At 38.3% G+C, this 19,568-nt stretch overlaps 2 protein-coding genes across 2 annotated transcripts in view; one reads left to right on the top strand and one right to left on the bottom strand.

Annotated features, from left to right (window-relative positions):
- UTP20 (UTP20 small subunit processome component) overlaps window positions 1-6,909 on the top strand; it is a 93,678-nt gene extending 86,769 nt beyond the window's left edge. Inside the window, exons 59-62 of the mRNA XM_033116782.1 lie at window positions 1,138-1,398; window positions 1,581-1,707; window positions 2,989-3,134; window positions 3,383-6,909. Coding sequence (XP_032972673.1) covers window positions 1,138-1,398; window positions 1,581-1,707; window positions 2,989-3,134; window positions 3,383-3,538 — 690 coding nt within the window. The 3' untranslated portion in view covers window positions 3,539-6,909. The remainder of the gene's footprint in view (window positions 1-1,137; window positions 1,399-1,580; window positions 1,708-2,988; window positions 3,135-3,382) is intronic.
- ARL1 (ADP ribosylation factor like GTPase 1) lies at window positions 4,925-17,643 on the bottom strand. Its single transcript, XM_033116781.1, has 6 exons — window positions 17,400-17,643; window positions 14,945-15,082; window positions 12,639-12,720; window positions 11,566-11,677; window positions 8,323-8,501; window positions 4,925-7,600 (listed from the first exon to the last, which is right to left on the bottom strand). Exons 1-6 carry the CDS (start codon window positions 17,401-17,403, stop codon window positions 7,570-7,572), a joined length of 546 nt encoding a protein of 181 aa, XP_032972672.1. The 5' UTR covers window positions 17,404-17,643; the 3' UTR covers window positions 4,925-7,569.
- Between the last annotated feature and the right edge of the window lie 1,925 nt (window positions 17,644-19,568).

Here is a 19,568-nt window from a genome sequence, read left to right as displayed (position 1 = left end):
ACTCACTTTATCTTTGGGTGAGTCAATTAGTAACTCAACCCCAGTCTTCTCTCCTGATAATAGTACCTAATAGGGCCATTTTAAGTTGAATTGGAATGCTGTACACAAAGCTACTCATTAGTGCTCAGTAACTGGAAATTATTTCTGTGAAGAATAGGAATTTAATGGAATGAGGATGTAAGCTCTCTTTGAAAATGTAAATGGATGGTCCAGAATAAATGTATTTACTTTGTGTGACCCTAAAGGATAGAACAAGGCCAACTGGATGCAAGTTACATGGAAACGGGTTTAGGCACACACAAACTGAAGAATTACCCAAAAAAGGAACGATCATCAGTTTAATAGTGCAATACCCAGTTGTTTGTTTTTGGGTGTGTTTTTTTTTAATTTTTTTTATTGGGGAATATTGAGGAACAGTGTGTTTTTCCAGGACCCATCAGCTCCAAGTCAAGTCGTTTTCAGTCTAGTTGTGGAGGGCACAGCTCACTGGCCCACGTGGGAATTGAACCGGCGACCTTGCTGTTATGAGCACTGCGCTCTAACCAACTGAGCCAACTGGCTGCCTTGTTTTTATTTCCTAATCGTCAAATACCTATAAAACTTGTTTTCCCAAGCCATATTTATTTCAAAATCAAAGTCCAATTCCTCCCCCCTTTTTTTTATTGGTCAGTTTTATTTTTTAATTTTTTTTTGTTCTTGGTTACAGTTGACATTTAATATTAGTTTCAGGTGTGCAGCATAGTGGTCAGACATTTATATAATTTATGAAGTAATCCCCCCGATGAGTCACCTACCTGGCACTATACATAGTTGTTACATCATTGACTATATTCCCTATGCTGTAACTATTTTGTAATTACTAATTTGCATTTCTTAATCCCTGCACCCTTTTCACCCAGCTTTCCAACCCCCCTCCCCTCTGGCAACCATCAGTTTGTTCTCTGTATCTGTGAATCTATTTCTTGTTTGTTTCTTTCTTCTTTAGATTCCACATGTAAGTCAAATCATATGGTATTTCTCTTTCCGTCTGACTTATTGCACTTAGCATAATACCCTCTAGGTCCATCCATGTTGTTGCAAATGGTAAGATTTCATTCTTTTTTATGGCCAACATTTTTTTTTTTTTTTTTTTTTAAGGTTGTTAAAAATTTGTTGTTCGTAGCCAAAGTCTTATATTTACTGGAACCCGATTCTGGGGATAAGCAAGATGACATCAAGGAGGACATGGAGGAGCAAGAAGCTTTAGGAGATGGCGTAGCCAGAGAAGATACCGAACATGAGGCCTGTGCACACGAGAAGGAAGAGCACAGCAGGCCAGCCACGCTGCTGTACTTGATCCAGAAGTTGTCCCGGATTGCAAAACTGGAAGCCGCTTACTCACCTAGAAACCCTTTAAAGGTGTGAATAATGTGCAGTCATTTATTTTAGAAAATAATTTAGTGGTGTCAGTGATCCTCCCAAGTCCCTAAGAACTTTTGAATCCAAAACTGCAGCTGTATCTGCCCCTTGTTTTCTAAATGAATTGTGTGGCACCAAGTATAAAAGAAATACTTCTGATGAAAAACGATCTGTATTTCCAGAGAACTTGCATCTTTAAGTTTCTCGGAGCTGTGGCAATGGACCTTGGCGCAGACAAGGTGAAGCCATACCTCCCGGTGATCATAGATCCTTTGTTCCGAGAACTGAACAGCACCTATGCGGAACAGGGTAACTGCAGCCTCTCTTCTCAATACCTGCGCCTCTCTCCTGAATGCTTCCTTCTTCCTTCCTGTCCTCCCTCCGCGGCAGAGTTTATTTTAGGAAAGAAAACTTGCTAGGTATCAAGACAACAGCAAACAAATTAGGCATGTTTGTGTTATATTTGACTACTTTCTCCTACATGCTTTCTCTTGTCTAAGAATGAATGTTCCTAAAATACAACGTTTCACTCCTAAGTACAGATTAAATATTCAAAGAAAACTGTAATTTGGGGTGGTCCTAAACCTCATAGTGCTATGAATAATGAACAATGGAATGTCATTACATTCTCAGGAATTATAAGGCAAAAGTATGAAATAGTTTAAATATCTATCACTTCAATTTTTCCTGTTTTTCTTTTTTCTTGCCAGTTCATTTGGTACATTTCCCTCACTGATCCTAGAATGTCTCTTGATAATAGGAGAAGAGGGAATTGGGAGTTGGGTTAGAAAGAGAAAAGGTAAAGTGGATGTTAAGAGTTTTAAAATAAAACAAATAAAGTAAATGTCAAAGCAGGAGCTGTTTTAGTCCCACAGCCTTGCGTTTCCTTCCTCTCATAGAGGGAAAAGCAATGGTGAAGGTCAGGTCTGCTTTGGTTCTCATCAGCCGACATTTATGAGCACCTAATATTTGCCAGGCAGTGGGGGTTCAACAGTGGAAAAGGCCTAGTCTCTACTGTCAAGAAACTTGCAATCTAGAACAGGTGTCCTGAACTCTCCTGAACTTGATGCAAAAATCTGTGGGTTATTTGCATTTGGGAAAGAGGAGGCAAGGAAGGGTGGGAGAGCACAGCTTTGTGTAAGCTTCTCAAAGGAGTCTGATCCACCAAAAAACAAAAAAGGTGATGGTCAGAGCTAAGCCTCTGTGACCTGTGAATTAGCGAGGACCTAGAGAAACACACTTACCTTTCCCCCTCCCCCCATCTGCAGGGCGAAGCAGGTTAATAAAAATAACCCAAAATGTTTCCATCCAATTCTCAAATTATTAATGTCTTCTGAGCCAGGATTCCGCTTGGAAGTGGGTTTCATGGTCTCTGACCCCTTGTTGTATCCTGGGAGATGTATCCAACACTGAGGCTTGTTCTCTCGTCTCAGAAAAGTAGAGGCTAGTTTCAGATTAGTGTTTAATGTGGAAGTAATAAAGTTGATAATGCCTCAGGAGTTTAAATTTTGCGTATTGTTGATTTTGTGGATATTCAAACATCTCCTTTCTAATGTAATTGCCTCTGATTATTGCTCTGTGTGTTATTAGATCCTTCGCTGAAGAATCTATCCCAGGAAATCATAGAATTACTCAAAAAGCTGGTTGGGCTGGAGAGCTTCTCATTAGCGTTTGCCTCTGTACAGAAACAGGCTAATGTGAAAAGGGCACTCCGGAAAAAGAGGAAGGCTTTGGAGGTAAGTTTGCTGTTTGAAAATACTGTGTGTTCTTTAGGTTTAGTAACTGTTTGAGGAGTGTGTGCCTGCGTGTGTATGGTAGTACCCAGGGAGGAAAGAGGAACTGGCTGGGCCTCCACTTTGTTTTTAATGGGCATATATTGCATTCGTGATGTTTTAAAGTGAACAAAATGGTCCGTTGTGCATTTGGTTTTTATTGGCTTAACATTTACTTTAAAGGAATATAAAATTTCTGTTCTTTTCTCAAGTTTGTAACTAATCCTGATATTGCTGCCAAGAAAAAGCTGAAGAAACACAAAAATAAAAGTGAAGCAAAAAAGAGAAAGATAGAGTTCCTGCGCCCAGGCTATAAGGCCAAGAGACAAAAGAGCCGCAGCCTGAAAGACTTGGCAATGGTGGAGTAAAGTGTCCCTGTGCTGACAGTTTCCCCGCTTCCCCAAAGCATCACCTGTCCAGTTTTCTGCTGGTCTGACGTCACAGCAGGTCTTATTTAAGGTAAACTTTGGCAGAGATTGTATATTATTATACCTTTAATGTAATCGTGCTCATATATTTTTTAATTAAAACACTTCATAATACCATTGTATTTTCACTGTCTAAAAAGCATGTGACATTAGCAATAGTTAAAAATTATTGTTTCTAAAAATACATTTTAAAATAGCAACACAAAAAGGAGTAAATCAAACAAATGATTTACAATACCCTTCTGGAAGCAATGGAGGCAGTTACAAACTATCAAAAAACATTAAGAAAAATTTGCACACACACACACACAAAAAAAAAAGACTGCACAAATGGAGAGGTATAACCATGTTCATGGATAGGACGATTGAGTATCATAAGATGCTAGTTTTTCCCAAGTTAGATCCCACTGGTTAAATGCGTATCTGAGCAAAATCCCAAAAAGAGTTCTTCATATTATCCTAGTAAGCCAAATCTAAAATTTGTACAGAAGCTGAAAGTAGCCATGATGCTCCTTAAAAAGAGCAGTGAGGGGTTTTCCTATCTATAGAAGGAACATTTGATCAATTCTTCTTCATTAAAATTAAGAACTTCTCCTTAGGAAAAGACGGAACTGTTATGGTATGTACCATAGACTGATAAAGGATTAGTGGTATCTAGGCTATATATTGAATCCCTATGAATCAACAAAGATAATCCAGTAGAAAGAGTGGCAAGAGCAAAATAGGCATTGCACAGAAATATAAATGGCCCTTAAGCATTAACATTTAGATGACATGTATTCTCAAATATGAAAGTACTTATGTACTGGTTGGTAAGTAGTCCCTACCTTGAGACCCCTCCCAAGTGCCACCATGGCTGCGTGAATCCCTAGACTCTGTATGTCTCCACACCAGAAATTAAAGGCTTAATACCTGGACTGTTAGGGGTCCTCCTGCATCAGCTAAGTCTATCTAGTTAAGATATTTTGAATCACCCCTGTAGTCAACGTCATTAATAATTAGGAAAATGCGAATTAACAACAGAATGGAATTCCATTTTGAACCCTTCAGACTGACAAAGCTGACATCACCAATGTTGGTGAGCATGGGTAGAGCAAAGGGAACTCTTGTAAACCACATGGGCAAACAATTTGGCATTAACTTGTTCAACCATATGGTGTCTTGCCTCCCTCTACACTTGCTGCGGAAGCAATATTCTTTAGTGCCCCACATACTGGGAAAGGAGTGGAAGAGCCATCCTTTGTGCCAGGTACTTTTGTTTAATCCTCAAAGTATCCCTGAGAGATGCCCTAAAATGCGTTATTTTACAGATAAGGAAACTGAGACTCAGATTAAATAATTTACTTAAGGGTAACATAGATTGTACGTAGCATAATCAGGATTCAAACCCAGGATTGAAAGCCCTTGCTCTTAGAATTTGTAATTATGTAATTAGGCTCTTAGAATTTGTAAATATGTAGTTATGTAATTACAGCACATAGCATAGGAATCAAATGTTCAAACATTTCATAACTTCAGCATCTGTGTCTTGATGTAGTTTGTCTCAAACAGGAGTTCTCATACTACCAGGAGTTTGTAATGTGCCAAACAGATAAATATGGGGCATCTTGAAAGGCCAATTTCAATTCTAAGTGATTTAAAGTACATGTATTGCTTTCATAAAAAATTAAAAAATAAAAAAAATAGAAGTTAATATTAAGGCAAAAATTATAACAGATATCTCAGGGATACTGAGCATAGCTTTGTTTTAATCAGTAAATATTTATTGAGTGCCTACTATGTCCCAGGTGCACCACACTAGATGCAAGGGATACTAACAGTAAATAAAGTTGGTCCCTGCCCTCAAGGAGCTTACATTTCCACAATTTAAAGTGCATCTCAGGTATTCTAATAACAGAATTCCACCACTCTCAATTTTTCATTGTGATCGTGTAACATAGCACAACTATAAAGTTATAAAATAGTGTTAGAGCTAAAACAAACCTTTGATATAATTTGTCCAAGTCTCTTGTTTTAGAGAAAGAGGAAAAACCAAAAAAAACAAGAAAAAACTGAAGGAGTAGCCATTCGTGCCTAGAACTCATGTGTTCTGATTTCAAGTTTGGTGCTTTTTCCATTTTCAGGCTTCTCACAAGACAATACTCAGTAGATTTTTATAAACATCAACATTCAAACTCCTGCAACACACCTGCATAGTTGTTTCCTGCTAGACAAGAACCTTTTGTTCCATATTAAAATAAGTGTCCGCTCTATTTAGCCCATCCTACTGGTGACAAACCAGACAGATCAGTGTTATCCAAGTGACCCCCTCAGGGTTTAGCAGGGGCTACACACAGGGCTACCTGCCTGCCAGGACCCCACTCCCCCGTCTTCTGTTCTCAGTGATCCTCAACTGCCAGAGACGACTTTGCCACTTGACACAAAAAGACCAAATTAGGAATGACTGCTGGGGAATAAGTAAGAAGAGTAAAAATCCCACCAACGAAAAGAGAAAGCCACATTCATGTGAGCTGAGAGAATGACCAAGTGTGAGGGGGGAGAGAGGCCAGAGGCCTACATCTGGAAGACAATGGCAGGGACAGGAAATGAACCCCTGCTGTTCCTGAGACCTGAGGGTCACTGTCACAATGGTATTAAGTTCACTTCACCGGCATCTAATTTTTTAAATGCTGGTTGTCCAACTTAAAAAATGAAAAAAATTCTCCCTAATTTTAGTAATTACTAAGGACTATATTTACTTCTGTCACACTGTAGCCAATCCTGGGGTAGACTGGGCAGTTGGAAAAGTTCCTTTGAACGTAATTCTTTTCGATAGCCTAGCAGTAAGCCTAATTTTTAAAACCAAAAATGCTTAATTTCTCCCTGTAGAACCAAAAAGATTTTGGCTTTTCACCAAATTTACAGGTCCAGTTACAAGTAGGTTAAAGGAATAAAAGACAGCAAGGACATCTTTTACAGTGCTTCTTAAAATAGATCCTTTTTTATTTCCTTCATTGTGAATTATTTCTCTAAAGTGTTGTGAATTCATCAAATACAACAATTTAGGATTGTTTTTACTACCTCTACTAGTATGGACAAATAAATTTATAGACATTATTTTGAATGTACACTACTTCAATTAGCATAATTTTTTTTAAGGAGTTAGGCTGTCTGTGTTGCCCAAGTTGGCATTTTCAGAAACTTATATAGTGTAGTTTATGGGACAAGCTCCTAACCCTGAAATACCTTTCGGAGCCCAGCTCCCACCTCACTAGCAGCTAGATAAGCTAACTTATCAGAACCCAAGATTCCACACGTCCATAAAATGAAGACATTACAATCTGTCCTACTTACATCACAGGGTTCTTATACAAATCAACTAGGTCAATATATGTAAAAATTTTCTGAAAACTATAAAGTACTATAAAATGACAATTACAGATAAGTCAGTGAAATTAACCACCAAAATAATTACTTCAACTTCATGCCTATAACCAAAAGCTCTTAAACAAAACAGTTAAACAAACTGGTCATTAAGCAAATGAAGACCTAACCTACTCTATTAGTCTAATTTTTGGAAAAACTTAATTCATTTTAGGGGGGAAAAAATCTTAAGATATTTATTAGTGTTTATACAAACGAGCTACAACCACTAATTCAAAAATAGGAGGGTTATTTTCCTTAATAAGAGTACATACTTTAATAGGATGGTATTTGAATAAGAATTCCACACAAATAGAATATATACCTTAACACAAGAAAGCAAGAAAGGAATACTTTACATTATACAGACCATTCAGTTGGTTCCATCACAATGAGTTACCCTTCCAACCAAATACTTATTTTTTATATTTATTACAAATGTCGCGGTCAGTTCAGTATATGCCAACAATCACAAACAGTTCTAACATTTAGTAGTGTGAAGCACACTTAACTGTTTCCAAAAGGATATATGATGTGGTCTTCATTTCAGAGGAGTAGAAGTGATTGAATTACTGTCTGCTCTTTAACGTTTCAACTAACCTGTGAAGAGAAAATGGTTTCATAAAATTAACTTCATACTTTCAGGTACAAAGTATGATCGTTTATCGATTTTATACTGGAGGTGGATTCCAAAGCACTTTAAACGATGAAGGCTAAGATAGTTACAGAAAAATGAGGTTATAGACTTAATTTTGATGAGGATCTTTTAGCTTTCACTTGGCCTACGCTTTGAATGACTAATCAGAAAAGACCAAATACCTACTTTCCAAGCTGCTACTACCACAGCCAATTATCCAGATGTGGATAATTCAGAGGTGAAAACTAGTTTCAGTCCCCAAGGAGCTGATAATCTAGTAAGCAGATGCACAAATCAATTACAAGACAGTGTAATAAGTACTGTATCACTAACCTGTGACATCTAACCATGTGTGTGGTAAGGCAGTGGGCATGGAGATACGAGTATGTCAGGGAAGACTCTCGAAAAGAAAGCCTTAACCTAAGTCCTGAAGGATAAGGAACTGAGGTGAAGTGAGGCAGGGAAAAAGAAAAATGGCAGAGAGCCATAACTATAATCAGGTAGGTGCTGTTGAAATAAAAGTGACCTGCACGTGAAGACAAGTGGGAGAAACGGCTGGAGGAAATTAATATTATGAGCTGCTAAGTAATTTGAATTTCATCCTTAAGATGACAGGGAATTTCATGTGTGTACACAGCTACACTCAACGCACAAATGCACAGATGGCTTCTGGAAACATACTCACCATTCCATTGCCTCATCAAGGCCAGTGCCTTTGGTTGCTGAAGTTTTGAATATTTGCCATTTTCGGTCTTTCAAGGCAGGTAACCCAAGTGAATTTGCCATCTCCGAGGGAGTCATGGCCTGTTCCATGTCCTGCTTATTTGCAAACACCACCAAAATGGCTTTTCTCAGCTCTTCTTCCTAAATAAAAGATATTAAATTCCCTTTAATTCACTCCCTTGAGTTTAGGAAGAAATGCCAAAAATACATTATTTTAAAAGTTTATTTCCTAATTATTAATATGTAATGTTCATTATAAATTATTTGAAATTATAGATAAGTACAAAGAAAAGAAGTTTCACCCATAATCCTACCTCTCAAACATGACTACTGTTTAACATTTTGGGTATTTTCTACTGCTTTGTAATTCAGATATTTATAGTTAATAAATTTATACATTTAAAATCACACTTATATTTAGTTCCATACCCTGCTTTAAAACATAAACTAAAAATTAAATTATGTATGATTTTCCAAACCAACATTATTTTCAAAGAAAAATATTAATGGTTAAATGTACTCTATATTTCAAATACATGTACCATAAACTATATAACTGTTTAATAGTATTAAAATTCTAATTATATTCTTTTCATTTGGCTATTAGAGAAACCCAAGTGACTGAGTCATTATACAAAAACCTTTGTATGAATCTTTATTTCCTTAACACAATCCTTTAAAAATTAAATCAAAGTATGAACTTTTTTCAGGCTCTTGTTACATTAGTGAACTGCTTTCCAGAAAAGTTGTAATATTTTCAACTCCACCAAAGTGTATGACAGTGCCTGTCTTTAATGCAGCCTTGGTAGAACTGGAAATTATATATTTTTCCAAACATAGCATCTCATTATATGCTTATTAGGGAATTAAAAATGTCAATATTAGTAATATTTTTTTCTCCTGTGAATTGTAGGTTCATGCCTTCTGCTCATTACCTATTGAATGGCAGGTCTTGATGTGATTAAAAACACTAATCCTTAGTCACTAGTTCTAAAACTGTGTCCTGGTTCCCTGTTTTACCCTAAGTTACATTATCTGGCCTCTAAAGTTTTGGAGGTTTTTTTGTTTGTATTAATATAATTAAATCTCTTTTCTTTTGTAATTCCTTCCAATTCTCTGACTTACAAAGACCTTCCTTCCTTATCCAGAAATTTTAAACATACTCACTTATATATTCTTATAGTTAATAATATCTATTTTCTACATTTAATTCTTCATTTAGAATTTATTTTTGCATACAAAAAAGGTAAAACAAATAAATTTTGTGTCTGTAAGTTCTGATGTAATAGTCCCGACCTGTACTTTACTTGTACTTTTTATCAGATAATAAATATTCATTGACTGAATCAATTAAAAGTTACTTCTTAAAAAATGAATAATTTCTCAGGGCAGACGGGTGGCTCAGTTGGTTAGAGCGCAAGCTCTGGGCAACAGGGTTGCCAGTTCAATTCCCACAGGGGCCAGTGAAGCTACGCCCTCCGCAACTAGAATGAAGACAATGAGCTGCCACTGAACTCCCAGGTGGCTGGATGGCTCAGTTGAAGCACATGCGCTCAACCACAAGGTTGCCAGTTTCACTCCCGCAAGAGATGGTGGGCTGCGCCCCCTGCAACTAAGATTGAACAACGGCAATTATACTTGAAGCAGAGCCGCGCCCTCCACAACTAAGACTGAAAAGACAACAACTTGACTTGGAGCTGATGGGTCCTGGAAATACACACTGTTCCCCCAATAAAGTCCTATTCCCCTTCCCCAATAAAAATCTTTAAAATAATTTAATACATTTTAGTTATTTCTCCATAAGTTTATAAAAGTCAAATGCTAATACCACAAATAACCTAACAATCCAGCACAACTTGAGAATTGTAAACTAGTTAATAATCCATTCCTTTTATGCAAAACTTTATATGATAAAAATCCATTATACTGTGTGAACTACATCTAAATAAAGTTTTTATTTTTATAAATCCATTATACCCAAAGCAATTAAACATTCCCTTAAAATTCTTTAAGGGAATTTGGTCTGAGAAGCTCTTATGATAAGTATGATGCTATGTTGTAAGCCAGTGTTTAAAACTATTAGGCCTACAATTTGTAACTTGCAAGTCACTAAGAAATCAGTAGTAAAGAAATCAGAAGTCCAAAGTAGTCTGAGAATGCTTCTACCTAGATATAATCAAATGGCCTAGAACTTATATTTAAACATTCAATGACTGAATAATTCAGTTTTGTTGAGAAAAAGAAACCTAATTTTCCTAAGCAAAGGCAATTTCATCATTAATTGATAATACAAAGCTTATTTAACAAATGGAGGTTTTTAAAAACTTAATTAACTATTTAAAACGTCTTCTGAATTCAGTCAGCCAGCCAATAAATTATCTTATGCAACGCAGCAAACACAATGTATTGCTGTCTTAATTAAGTGTTATACACTGTCCCACACACCAGGGATATTGGGGTAAATTCGAAAAACTTACACTTTAGGGTGGGAGATATACCTAAGTAAACAAATATATTTTAAAATAATGGAGAGAAATGATAAATGGTACGAAGAATAAAGTAGCAAATAAGGGGTTAGAAAATAAGACTCTCTGGGAAGAAACCTACAAGATGAAACACCTGAAGCAGGTAGCCATGCAAAGATCTGGGGAAAAGCACTCCAACCAGAGGAAGAGCAAGTGCAAAGAGCCCTACGCCAGCCATCAGGTGTGCAAGCTTAAGGCACTGTAAACACAAGAGTAAAGAATGATAAAGCTGGGAGAGGTAAGCAGGGGCCATAATTGTGCCAGAAACATACATTTCTCTGAACTCTAATGCTGAAATTATGCTTTCTTATTATTTATACCCATATCTGCTTCCGTAAGCTAATGTATATGACTAGAAATAAAGACTTTTTTAAAAAAATTACTTCATAGAGTGACAAAATACTTCAGTTTAGAAAGAGTTCAATTCTGAACTTCCTGGAAATCGAGGAATCTAGTCTAAAGACTATTAGAATGCTGGATTTTTCTTTTCTGTTTGTCTCCAACCCTCTCCCCAACAGTATTTCTGAAATAGGAAGTAATGTGCATAAAAGAAAATAATACTAAAGGCATGGAGGAAAAAAAAGAATCCCTGCTTTCCTTTTCATTATTCCTACATGTAATAATAAACAATGGAAACAGCAAGCAAATATGATTTTCCCACATTTTAATAGTTTTCTTACCTCCAACATGGCAACTAACTCTGATTTGGAAATGCCAATTCGGTCTCGGTCACAACTGTCTACTACATAAATGACTGCATCTGTGTTTGAATAGTAACATCTCCAGTACGGCCTAAAAAAAATTCAGAAAGGGAGAATATATTATTATTTGAAAGAAAGAGAAATGGGTACATTAATTTATATGCTAGGACTTGGCAGTGATGGGGGTTACATGCCAAACCTGCCCAGCCATGTTAGAATCAATGCCATAATGATGCATTGTTTCTGATGGATATATACCATATCCCTCAAATGTGAAGGGAGAAAAAGAATGTTGAGGTAAATACTAAATCACAGGACCAAAGAGTTTCAGAATGAGTTCAGACTTTAGGCTGAGAGAATATATTTATAACCTATAAAAAATCACTAAATGTACTGATAAAAAAGTTGTACACAGAACTGATCATTACATCTTATAAATCTTTAACTAGGAACTCCTTAAGAGGAATGGATTCTTAAAAAATTTTACTATGATTTTATATACTAGGCATTAAATTGATCACTAAAGACACTAGAAAGTAGAAATGGCTAAAATTAGAAACAGACTCCAAAATGGTTCAAGAAATAAAACAAGTTAAAAGGCAGCAGGATGCTGGGGAATGCACTACTAATCTGTTAAGATGGTACCACAGTAAGCAACCACAGAATGCTAGGCAGGAGACCTGAGTTCCAGAGGGCATCTATGTTCACCTTACCCCTAAATGGTGGGCCTGAAAGGTATTTTTATGAAATCCAGAATAGTCTGTCTCACATTTGAAGGGGCTGACAAGAACTAAATGAAGGACCCTCTTTAGTAAAAAAAAAAAACTAAAGTAATTAGGTCTTGAGATTTTTATGAAAACACTTCATTGATATCTGAAAAACCGGTTTCCTTAGATTTTAATTTGAGAGAACAGGCAGTTTTACCTCATATTTTAAACTAGGTGGCTTCCACTTAAGTTACAAAAGAGGATATATTTTGGTTTACTGCTGTTAACCCTACAAGAGCCAATAAACGTTAAATACCACAAAATAATCCAGTCTTCGTGCCATACCTGATACTTGTCTGTCCTCCTAAATCCCAGACTTGGAATTTAAGGTTCTTGTATGTTACCGTCTCAACATTAAATCCAATGGCTGAAAGATAAATAAGTAGTTTATGTAGACTAATGCATTCTACCTTCTAAGTATCCAATCTAATTGAGTTTTCCCAACGAATGGGAATTACTGAATCACATTATTGGTTAAGATATTATTCCATTTAAGACAAGACAGTATGCTGTGCTACAGACACACACACAAACACACACACACCATCAATTAGCAAGTTCAGCACCACCTTCAGGTTATATAAGAATCTCCAGGGGATCAGCCCCATGGCTCAAGTGGTTGGAGCGCCATGCACCTAACGGGGAGGTCGCTGGTTCGATTCCCACATGGGCCAGTGAGCTGCGCCCTCTACAGCTAAGACTGTGAACAACGGCTCTCCCTGCAGCTGGGCTGCCATGGGCTGAGCTGGCAGCCAACGTGAGGGGCCAGCAGCCATAGTGAGCAGCCGCAGGCTGCTGTGTGCTGCCAGGAGCGGCCGGTGGCCAACGTGAGTGGCCGGCTGCCGTGAGCGGCCGGCTGCCGTGAGCGGCCGACCAACGACTGACGACCGACTGCCTCAGCCAGGGGAGCGCAAGTAACACCAGCATGGGCCAGGGATGGAGCTGTCAAATACCTAATTCTTAGCTCAACGGAAATCGTATTATGTTAAATTATCATAATACAGTACTGGCATACAAAAGTGTCCAGAAAGTTGTACTTAGAAAGGACAGTTGCAGATGTATTATATAAAAAATTGAATTTTGGTAGGTAGCAAATAAACGGAACAAAACCAAGAAAGCCTAGATTCTAAACTTCAGTGGCTAAGGACAGCAATGGCTGGATAATGCTTTATGGAAGCTGGGTTCTCTAAGGCTGGCACTCGCACAGACCCTCTGCAGACTTCCTCAGGAGCTCATCTGTAAAAAGGTCACAGCTGAATTGACAAAGGGAAGGTGTCTCATCCCTTTTACTTGCCATCCTTCTTAGGTGGAGCTCTGGCACCACACAGCTGAGGCAGGATATCACTATTATCACTGAAAGGAATCTAAGGGAAGGTGCAGAGGATGCTGGAAAAACTTAGGAGTTATACATACAAAAATTACTACGATTTTACAAGTTTAAAAAAATAAAATAAAAACTGACTTACAGCTACGAATTTTTGTTTTAGATTTAAGTTTATATTGGTAAATGATTCACATGTATATGACAAGTATGAGGTAAGAATGTAATCACCATCTCTGCCAGGAATAAGAACACTGTTTATATGCAAAGGACAGGAGTGTGGTGTAGATTGGCATTCACTGAAATGCAAGCCACTGGGCTGCGTGCTCTGCAGGGACCCCCAAGACTCAGACACAGCAGAGATGGGCAATTTTGAAATGCCAAAATAAAGGGAACCGAAATTTACTGAAGGTGGCAAGAAGAGAGAAAAGATGTCACAGAGTTTTAAAAGTTCTTCTCTCATAAAAAAACTATTTTTTTTTTAATCTGGAAATTTAAACACTATTAAATATAGAAATATCTTGCATGACAAAGTAATTTAGAGGCATAATTTAAATACTCAAGCACACTCTGAACCCTTAAACTTAGTTTAAATGTGTTAATCTCCTCTAAGTAAATTCAGGTCATCAAACGGTAAAAAGTGTAGGTAGAACAGTATTCTTATGTAGTCAAACAGGACTATTGAGAATATTTTTCTAAGATACCAACAACTGATTTAAAGTTGAGGTATTTCTTCTCTTGATAGTTTTAGGTACCAGATTAATTCAGCATTCAGTCTCTTCAACTCAGCTCTTTACAAGTAATCAACAGAATTACTTACGAGAAACTAAGCTTAAGTTAAAATACCTGGTAACAAATACAGAAAAAACCACTTCACACGCAGTATCACTCAACATCTATATAATTCTTTAAAAAGCTTTACAAAGTATTTTATACATTTCACTTATGTCTCCCTCAAAGCCAGTGGATATTTATTGTCTTCATTTTATCAAAAAAGATACTGGCTCTCAAAGAGATTAAGTGTCTTACCTCAAGCCAATGTTTAAAATAGCTCTAAACAGCAAAACCTAGCCATGCACCAGGGTCCATAAATTACAACAAACTGCCTCTCAGTTTATGAAAAAAAAAAGGTGTTATCAATAATATGCTCATGCTACAAGTTTACAAACCTTATCAGTTACTTTATTATATGAATTATTCATTCAGAAATAAAGTTATGTTGGGTGGAAAACAGAAACCCCTACAATTAGTTTATCATTCCAACACTTACTAGGAATAGTAGTAACGACTTCTCCAACCTGTAATCTGTACAAAATCGTAGTTTTTCCTGCTCCGTCTAATCCCAAAATTAAAATCCTCATTTCCCGGGTTCCAAACAGACTAGAAAATATACTTGAGAAAAAGCCACCTAAAAAAATAATAAAAGCAAAAATGTATTAAATATCATTTTCGGAACTAGGTCCACAAAACATTTAATCTTGCCTTTTCAAAGCTATACCAAATTAAATATTATATTTTCCTCCATTCATAGATGCATACTTTTGCCCCAACTAAAATACATTATTCAACATCAAACAAGTAATTACTGATTGTTACCATGTCCTAGATACTGTATCAGGAAAGGTTACCATGTCCTAGATATTGTATCAGGAAAGCACAGAAGATACACTAAAGAATAAGAGAAATATGACCACTGCCTTTATGGAGCTCACTTTCTAATCAAAAGAATATGGATAGCTTGGCATGATCACCCCACTACCCCTAAAAACCAAAGGGCGAATCAGAATGACAGTGGGACAATGAAGTCCTCGCACATGAAAAGCAATTATTATAATTATTATAGTTTATACATAATATATTTACATTATAATAAACATTATGTTAAATATTTATTATTATATAGCATCAGTACCATCAGAACTACACCTTTAATCATTGAGATTTTTGTTAAGCAATATAACTAGCACAAGAAATTGAGACATAGCGGCCCAGAATAAAAACTATTCTTCATAGAACACTCATTTTAAAAAATAACGCTACATTCAATGCATCATGAAATATCTCCAGGAAGCTTCCTATATGCGAGGTACTCTGTAATATAAAACACCTTGCGAACAGAGTATAACTGTGGTTACCAGATGTGGGAGAATCAGGGAAATGGGAGAGATGCACAAACTTTTGTTAAGAGATGAGTAAGTTCTGGAGACCAATGTGCAGCACGGTGATTATAGTTAATAATAATGTAGTGTACACTTGAAATTTGCTAAGAATGATCTCCAGAGGTTCTTACCATACACTACGTGAACTGATGAATGTATTAACTTGATTGTATAGTTATTGCACAAGGTATACATATATCAAAATATCATGTTGTATACCTGAAATACATTCAATTATTTGTCAATCGTAACCTCAGTAAAACTGGAAAAAAAATTAAAAATTAAAAAATTATCCTTTGTCTCAGCAGGCCTCCTAGAAATGATTGTGCTTACGTAAAATAACTCCTCATAGAAAGGAAGGTGGAAATTTAGTCTTTATTATTCTTTTTACAACAGAAGAAACTAATTTTTCTTTCTTTTACGATTACAAAGAAAAAGCACCTTGGCTTGACTCTTTCCCACCAAAAGCATTAGATTGAAAGTTACATTTAATAATATAAAAAACAACTGACAACAGAAGTGATGCCACTCACCAATACATGATTATTTGACAAAGAAATGGCACAATCAAGAGCTGCAAGTCTGGAAAAATGAACACACCCTCAGCTAGAGAACCCTTGGGAAGTGTAACAGTCGGGGTAGAATGTTGACAAAGTACAGGTTTGAAAAAAAAAAGGCGAAAGAGCAAAACTGAAGGTGGTTATGGATAAAAACAGGAAAGTGCTTGTGGTGTTCCAGAGCAGGAAGCAAACCCCCCAGAAAACCGTGGAGGTATTTAAATAAGCCAAAGAATTTCCATCTTCATCCGGAGGGCTGTGAACAAGTTAAAGGACTTGCACCTTCATTTTGGGCTCTAGCGGGGAAGACGACGGCTTTACCTGATGTTGGTGATGGCCATGTAGTTCCCGCAATTAGCACTCCAAAAATTGAGGTTAAAATTTCATTCACTGACCAGTAATCCCTTCCCCATTCCCTCCTCCATCTTACTCTGTTCTCTACACAAGCTACAGATAAGCAGACAAATGCCAAGATGGCTATCAAACAAAATTATGAGCAACACCTCCCTTTGGATTTCTCAAACGGATGCAGTCCCACCGACTGGGGGGGAGGGGACAGAGAGAAAGAGAATCGAGTTTCCACAATGGGGTCAGATCTCATTTTTTGCCCAAGAAACCTCAGCGAACCAGTGACTGACATGTTGCCAAGCTTCGCAAGACCAACTCCGCCCAGCAAGTCGAACTGAGTCTGAGCTGGTGAGGGAAAAGTTCATGGTCAGGGGAAAGGACTCGGAGCCGGGCTCCCAGGTCTCAGGGCTGTGCGGCCCCGCGGTGACCCCAGTCGACCCCGCTGGGATGAAGGAGAAAGTAGCGAGGACTGGGACGACCGCTCCAGGAAGGATCCATCCCCACAGGGGAAGCGCCACCGTGAATTAAGTCCTCAGCGACTTCTCCGGTGAGAAGCTGGCTAGTCCGGGGTTCCCAGGCCCGCCCCTCTCCTCCTCCGGACCCCAGCCCTGGGCCGCTGCCCCCTCAAGCGCGGCCCAAGCGCCCTTCTCAGATCCCTCACCCATGATGAGCCGCCTGTCCGCCCTCGTCGATCGTCAGAGACAGGTCGCGGCCTCCGCAGCGACTCTTTTTCGAGCCCGAATGCCGCCGCCTCCACTCGCCTCGGCCTCCCGCTCCGGCTGGGAGGCGGTTTCCTTGGAAGCCTGGTCCGCCAGCAACTTCCACGTCGGACACCCGGCGGGGGCGGGACGGAGCAGCCGTCACGACTGCGCGCCTGAACGGCGGCCTGTGCGTCCGCGTTGTCGCTTTCGACGCAGGTCCGCCGCGCTCTGGGTGTAAATACTGTGGAAGCCGGAAGAGAAAAAAAGGTCAAGGGCCCCAAATCTATCCTGCTTCTGTTTTCTCTGACAGGAGGGCTTCCGAAACAGGGAAATTTGAATTTTCATTTTTAAATTCTGACACCAAAAAGCGGCGAATCCGCTAACCAAGAATGTTAGTCAGGCTTCGGTGCGGCAGCCTGACAGGACGTGGGCGCAGGCGGCGGCGTCGCAAGAGTTGCGGGTTCTGAAGCGCCCTACGGGGCGACCCAGCTTTGCCTGGGTGCGTTTTCCGAGAAGGCAATAGCACTACGCAATAAGAAGAAGAAGACACCCCCAACTCTCCCGCCACCAATGCAGATCATCCTGACACCTAAGGCCGCTAAAGAGAGATTTTTGGCATCGCAGTGGCCTGCAGGGTCAGCGTTAGAGCGCCTCCCCCCCCCCCCACACACACACCTTTCTTTCACATGACGGTGCACCTGACCACCTTTCTGTGATTGGCAGTGTGGGCGGGCTGATCCCACACTGCCTGTTTCCTCAAGGGTCGTCGATCGGAAGTAATATAGGTCTTGACAGTGACGTCGCGGGCAGGAAGCGATACTTGAAGGATGGGGAGAAGGGATTCTCCTAGAATTTCTTTTTCTTTTTTTTCTTTAAAGTTGAGCATGCGTGTCTTGAAAATTCTTAAATACTCAGAAAAGTAAACCTATCCCTAGCCCCTAATCCCGCAGTTCTCCCTAGAAGTAACCATTGTGAATGCTTTCTTGGGTCACCTTCCAAATATAGTCTTTGCATATTATATTTTTATTTATAATAGAGATGTTCATTCAACAGAAGTTTATGGACTATCTGTTTTGTTTTTTACTTCATTTTCAGACCTCTCCAGTTGCATAAGCATGAACTAGATTTGCCTTTTGTTCTCATCTCCCCTTCCCGCTCCCAAATCATAAGTTAACAGAAATTTTTCTTGCAAGGAAAAGTTGGGGGGGGGAGTGGTGGTGTTGTCATTTGTTTTGTTGTTTGAGAAGGGGAGAGTTGAGCAACTCTTCACCTAAACACCGGGACTTTTTTAAGGCTGTGCTTCATAAGCATTGCGTTTTTCAACTCTTGGGCCTCAGTGTGCTGTGATTCCACTGACTTTTCTCACCTATTCATCTTCCTTCAATCCCTCTCTTAGCCAAGATTAGCTGCTACCACTTGGCAAATCTTGGCCATTGCTTCTTCAAATTTATGTCCATGTCAAGAGGGTAGGAGGATAATATAAGGGGAAAGGGTAGGTCAAATATATGGTGATGGAAGGAGAACTGATTCTGGGTGATGAGCACACATGTGATATATAGATGATACATTATAGAAATGTACACTTGAAACCTATGTAATTTTACTAACCATTGTCACCCCAATCAATTTAATTAAAAAACACTTATGTCCATGTCGGATTTATGTTTCCAGTATAATGCACATAGTTCCCTGAAAAAAGAGTCCCCTTAAATGAGAACTAAAAGGAAAGACATGTTTTAAACTTTATATTCATACTGTATGTTCTGAACCAAATAAGCAAATAATATATACGTGAGGATGCTGTGTAAACTGAAGTGCTATATACAAATTGAAGTTGCTACCATTTAGAGGCACTTATTAACCCAAGGGTGTTTAAGACAGAAAATGAATATGGCTTCAAAAAGTGTTGAGACAAATTTATAAATAAAGCCATAAACAGCCTAGAAAAATTTAGCTAATCTTTTGTTAGTGAGTACATCCCACCTTCACCTTCTCCTCCCTTCTCTCAATTCTCAATTCCTAAGACTTGAGTAGTTCTTTCATGGGAACACAATTTTCAATGTGTAAATGTCACATTAAGGTAGTGAAAAATAAGTTAACAAAACTACCATTTCATTTTTTTTTTCTGA

This window comes from Rhinolophus ferrumequinum, chromosome 10, assembly GCF_004115265.2.
Source record: "Rhinolophus ferrumequinum isolate MPI-CBG mRhiFer1 chromosome 10, mRhiFer1_v1.p, whole genome shotgun sequence".
Lineage (NCBI taxonomy): Eukaryota > Metazoa > Chordata > Mammalia > Chiroptera > Rhinolophidae > Rhinolophus > Rhinolophus ferrumequinum.
The sequence above is the reverse complement of the archived record's forward strand: the minus strand, read 5'-3'. Positions and strand labels throughout refer to the sequence as shown.